General features: G+C 40.3%; 1 protein-coding gene across 1 annotated transcript in view; it reads right to left on the reverse strand.

Moving 5' to 3' along the window:
- LOC101855301 (DBH-like monooxygenase protein 1 homolog) overlaps window positions 1-6,050 on the reverse strand; it is a 20,123-nt gene that overhangs the window by 3,456 nt on the left and 10,617 nt on the right. The window contains exons 2-4 of the mRNA XM_005088905.3: window positions 5,207-5,373; window positions 3,207-3,398; window positions 204-263 (exon numbers count right to left, since the gene is read on the reverse strand). Coding sequence (XP_005088962.1) covers window positions 204-263; window positions 3,207-3,398; window positions 5,207-5,373 — 419 coding nt within the window. The remainder of the gene's footprint in view (window positions 1-203; window positions 264-3,206; window positions 3,399-5,206; window positions 5,374-6,050) is intronic.

Raw genomic sequence — 6,050 nt, forward strand, 5'->3', positions numbered from 1 at the left:
TATCGATCTATCTATCTATCGATCTATCGATCTATCTATCTATCTATCTATCTATCTATCTATCTATCTATCTTATTATACTTTCTATCTATATAATATCTATCCTTCTGTCTATCAACCAAATGATCGTCCTCATTATGTCGATTCGCCACAAAATACTATGGTAACTTAACTGAATGTTTAGGTCAGTGATGAATACTCACAAATGTGATTTCTTTTTTACTTGGAGACTTGTACAGGCAGTCAACAAGCAGCCGATCACCCTGCAAAAATTGATAAACAAATAAACGAATGAACAAATATATACACGAATAAATGAATAAATAAATGAATTTTAAAAATAATAAATAAATAAATGAAACAGTAAATGAATAAATAAATAAACGAGAAGATTTTAAAAACGTAAAAATATTGGAAATTTGTTGCAAGTGTGACTTTCCTAAACAGTTCGAGATCAAAATTCGGTACAGGTAAGATGATTGCAAACCTCTGGACAACTCTTTGTAAGCACCTTCGAACGGCGAATCTATTGTTCATCTTCCACCTTGATCTTAGATCTTTCTGAAATCCTTCGTCGAACGAGGTCATAAGTAATCGAAGTACCTTTAAAGGGATGTCTATTGCATTTGATACATTAAAAGAAGTAAAGAAGGGGTACAATAAAAATGTGGGGGCTCTCGTGGCCTAGGGGTTAAGGCGTTAGCCTCTCATTCAAAAGTCCCGGGTTCGAATCCGGTTAGCGACCGAAAAATTTTCTTCTCTAAAATTGTCTTCTTTCACCTCCTTTCCTGCTCTCTAGCAATGTTCTGTCGTCTGCTTTCATCTCCTCTTTCTGCCCCCACCCCGTCACCTCATAAATTTGCCCCCTCCTCTGGGCTCCTAGTTCTTTCTGCAGCCTTTCTACTGCTACTCCTTGGCTCCTTCTTACTGTTGTCTTTCAGCCACACGCCTGACCTTCTTGTAGGAAAGATCTACACTTAGCCTTCATTGATAAGGGCGAAAAATCTCGGTGGGCCCGTGTACAAGTTGCGCACGTTAAAGATTCCTTGGTGGTCTAACATCGATAAGAGTAGGTTTTGGCCGCCACCCTGGCAAAATTCAAAGTTTTCTACCAATTGAAAATGTTTGGTGTGTCCCGTGCGCTCATTTTTTTTTATACCTTCTGCAGTTGCGAGCGCCGTAAAACACTTTCCAATAAAAATGTAAAAAAAAGGAAAGAATTTTGTCTTTGTTGTTGTTGTTGTTGTTGTTGCTGTTGTTGTTGTATTTGTTTTGGGAGGGTATGTTTGTTTTTAGTTAGTTTTATTCTTTATTCTTAATTGTTTTTTTTATTCGTTGTTGGGGTTTTTTCCGATCCGTAGAGTGAAACCAAAACAGGAATCACCACGCGTAAGTTTTTCAGAAACGAAGGAACGTGCTTTCTGTATCAAGATAAAGTATCATTTCTCTGCCAAGCACTCACGTCAATCAAGGATCCTACACTACAAGATGGTTCACTCCTCTCTTTGAGTCTATAAAAGAAGTGTCCTCAAAATTACAGTGGCGTCTCCTGACCTGAGAATAAGCACGTAATTTGTTAACAGATGATCGTAAACCGATGAACAGCTGAAGCTGATCTGCTTGTGCAAAGGGGAGGGGCAGGGGGGGGTTGCTATTCCTATTCTTCGTCTCAAGAAATGAAAGAGAGCTTCAAAAACAGCGGCTGTAGCGACTTCTGAGCTGGGAATAAGCGTATTGTAGTGTGGGATCTTTGCGCCAATACAAGTACATGAATCAGCATGTGTCAATTATAAAAAGTTCGTCGTTCAAGGACCCTGAGGACATGAGATACCCAGTTCTTTCTCTCGTTCTTAACCAGACATTATCAGACATTGTTGATACCTTGTTAAATTCGTTTCTTCTGGTGTTTGAAACAATTAATCTAAATATTTTACTGATTTGAGTTGCTGGAAAACGCATATAAACTCTAAATGTGTGGCATCCTAATGAAATAAAAAGCTCTTCAAAATAATGAAATCGAAGAAACCGTAATTTTTTTTGCCAACTTGGTAGAAATCTAGTTTTTTTAATCAAATTTTTGTTTTAGGGGCTGACCATCTTTTATGCCCGTTTAAAAACACAATTATGTGCGGATTTTCACTGGAAGGCGGTTATAAAAGTCACCAAAAAATTACAGATTTGTAGTTTCTGAGGACACTCAAGCATTGGAAGTCACCAATTTATTTCCGCCATTTTCTCGCTAATGTTACCTCTGACACCAGGCGACCCGTATACTTCCTTCAGTAACAAACATCTCGACTAGTATTCAAGACGTGAGTGCTTGGCAGAGAAATGATACTTTATCTTGATTCAGAAAGCACGTTCCCTCGTTTCTGAAAAACTTATGCGTGGTGATTCCTGTTTTTGGTTTCACTCTAAGGGAAAAAAACAACAACAACGAATTTTAAAAAAAGAAAAAAGAATAAAACTAACTAAAAACAAACAAACATACCCTCCCAAAACAAATACAACAACAACGACGACGACGACGACGACGACGACGACGACGACGACGACGACAAAAGTCTTTTCACTTTTCCCCCCACAAAATCAAACCACATGAACGGGCTTTAAGGATAAACCAATAACTATTTACCATTATGATGCCCAAAAATTGTCGAGCTCCTGATTCCACCGTGTCGTGACACAAATTGTGTCAATGTGGACGCATTTGGTTTCCAACCAGTCACCCTAGCACGTACCTTACGTAAAGTGAATTCCTTCGCTGAACCAGTCTCCTAAACAAACGCACCTTGTGAATTCACGCAAAGTGAATTCTTTGGCTAAACCAGTCACCCAAACACGCACCTTAAGCATAGGGAATTCCTTTGCAAAACAAGTCACCCAAATATTATGCACCTTAGGCAAAGTGAATTCCTTGACTAAACCAGTCACCCACAAAACGTACCTTACGTAAAGTGAATTCCTTGGCTAGATCTAAACCAGTCACCCAAACACGCTCCTTATTTTAAAAGCAAAGTGAATTCTTTGGCTAAACGAGTCACCCAACTTAAGTAAAGTGAATTCCTGGACTCAACGAGTCACCTAAACAAACGCACCTTCTTGGGCAAATGAATTCCTTACCTGCCTTCACTAAACCAGTCACCCAAAGAAGCACCTTAGGCAAAGGGAATTCCTTGACTAAACTAGTCACCCACGAAACGTACCTTACGCAATGTGAACTCCTTGGCAAGCGATCTCATTTCTTGGTAATCGAAGTCGTAGTTGTTGTCTGCTGCCAGCGGTTTGAGCTCTTGGTCTCCACGCACCACTCGGCTCTTCATGCCATACCCCAGCAGGTGGGAGTGCAGCATATTGGCGAAGACGTGCACCTCATTCACACTGGCGATGTCCATGCTCTGGAGGATTGACAGTGACAATCTTCATTCATCTCACAGAGAGAAATTTGTCTTGGTCTTTTACAATGGCAGTGGAATGTTACCTCTTTGATGTTACAAAGGTTAGGTGTACTCATGTACGCATACTCACAACAGGACAGGACATTAGTAAAAATACATGTTTTACGACCTGAAACAACCCACTCTATGTATAAAACACACACACACACACACACACACTCTCTCTCTCTCTCTCTCTCTCTCTCTCTCTCTCTCTCTCTCTCTCTCTCAGGTTAGTAAGACTAGAGATTTCAGTTATAATAAAAGTTTTACGGTACTTGTAACACATTGTGATTATATATAAGTACCGAAGATTTGAGGTATTACAAGAGAGTAACAAACACAAAAAAGAAGAATGGGAGATCAGGGCGATAAATGTTTGATGGAAAAGAAGGAGCAAACCACACCAGAGCACCCGCCAACCACCCGCAGGCTAGAGGTCAGGCTTTCTTAGATCTAACTCACAAAACGTTGTCAAGTTTCTATTAGGTTCTATAACCATAATCGTGTTGAAGTGAAATTGTGAGATGAAAATCGGAGTTCCTCCCCTTCCCTTTTTCTTCCGTCTTTCTGTACGTACGGATTGTGAAGACTTCCGCTGCACTTACGCATGTGCACATATTATGTACGCATGCACTCACTCATTCACTCACTCACTTACACACACACACACACACACACACACACACACACACACACTCTCTCTCTCTCTCTCTCTCTCTCTCTCTCTCTCGCTCTCTCTCTCTCTCTCTCTCTCTCTCTCTCTCTCTCTCTCTCTCTCTCTCTTGTACGCTTGTACGAGAGGGAAGTCGGTGGAGCAACTGCGTCACCGTTGTTGTAATGTCTAATAGAAAGAAGTATTGTAACAGAAACAGAACAAGAACAAGAACAAGAACAAGAACAAGAAGAAAAGTAATAGTAGCCCTCGACCTAAGTGGTATAAGAGTACCGTACCGACATTCTGTTTAGCCCATAGACTTGTACATGTATTATGACATCCTAGATCGCACACACTGACGTAACACTGGTTCACCACGCAGCCCACCTATTGACTCAATTTGAAGCCAGTTGGAGGGCAAGAAGGGAAAAGGTGCCTCGCACACTCGACTATAATACATGTATTGAGAGTGCTGTTAATCCCTTCATTTGGGCGCACGCTTTGAAGCGAAGTTTCTATTATTTAGGTGTTTTTTTGTGGGGGGGGAGGGGTGGGGATTGGTTTGTTTTTTTAATAGAGAGCAAAAAGCAGCAGCCATGACAGCGTACTCTCCGGAATTTTAATACAAATACATGTACAAGTCTATGATTTGGTTGAATTTTCAACCTTTTCACATCGTGCGCCTTTCAAAGTGCTCATTCCCAAAGAACGCCACTATTTCATAACATGCGTTATTCCCTGGATACGCACGATTTTGGTGCATTTTTAAAGAAACTATAATGATCTGTTATAATGGCAAACAAAACATTTTGGATGCGGACAATTATAATAGCAAAGAAAGCCCTAGAATTACACAGTTTTATCTGCTTAGCCCCTAGCTTTGAGAAATTTAACGTTAAAAATTTTTTGAGTTCCACAACAAGTCAAGCTTTTTCTAATGCAATCCTCTAAACATCTTGATAACGACTCCGAAACATCTTACGATTTTGATAAATCGGATAGAACATTTGGTTTCTGACTAAACCCTGATCTTAAAACTCAGAACGGCCCCCAAAAAGCATGTCCGATAAAACTTTGTGATTCTAAGGTAACGATATTGCATTATGTTGACCTCTTTCAAGCACTCGGCGCTGCAGTATCCCCTGGAGACAAAGCCAGGAGACAGGGGTGGCACCACGTGATGGTCGTCTGTGCTGACGCCGATTTCCAGGATGCCCGCGTCATGCTGACGTAGGCGTGACGTCAGGTAGATGCGAACTCCAGAGCTGTCCACGATGTCTGGTGGGAAATAAGGTTTGAGTTGAGTTACAGGTTATGGCGAAGGTTTGAGTCAGGTTATGGGTCAAGGTAAAGATTTGAGTCATTTTTCAAGTTATGGCGAGGTTTTGAGTGAAGTTACAGGTTAAGGCAAAGGTTTGAGTCAAGTAATATGGGGTGCCCACTAGGGCTGGATCGGGCCGATCGCCCGACTCAGTCGCCTGAAACTGAGAACAAACACGTTTTATATTTAGGCGACGAGTTCTCGGACGGCCATGCTAAAGGAAAGAGTAAGTGGGCCAGACCGAAACAATATGGTACCTAGATCTAAATGAAGTAATGTAACACTCAAATACAACACAAGAATAGCTGGCTACAGGACGAGAGGAACACCTAGGAAGAGGTGAATTTAGGGAGGAAAGGGCATATCAAAATTGCACAATTTTTGGCTTCAGGAAGCTTTCCACTTTGCCAAGACCCGACGCCTCTACCTCTCCGAGACACCTCAAAGTATTAGTATTAGTGATAGATAGAAAAGAAAAGTAAAGTAAAGTAAAATAAAATAAAGTAAAGTAAAGTAAAATAAAGCAGAGTAAAGTAAAGTAAAATAAAGTAAAATAAAGTAAAATAAAGTAAAGTAAAAGAAAGTAAAGTAAAAGAAAGTAAAGTAAAGTAAAGTAAAGTAAAGTAAAGGAAAG

Source organism: Aplysia californica, unplaced genomic scaffold (assembly GCF_000002075.1).
Source record: "Aplysia californica isolate F4 #8 unplaced genomic scaffold, AplCal3.0 scaffold00001, whole genome shotgun sequence".
Taxonomy (NCBI): Eukaryota; Metazoa; Mollusca; class Gastropoda; order Aplysiida; family Aplysiidae; genus Aplysia; species Aplysia californica.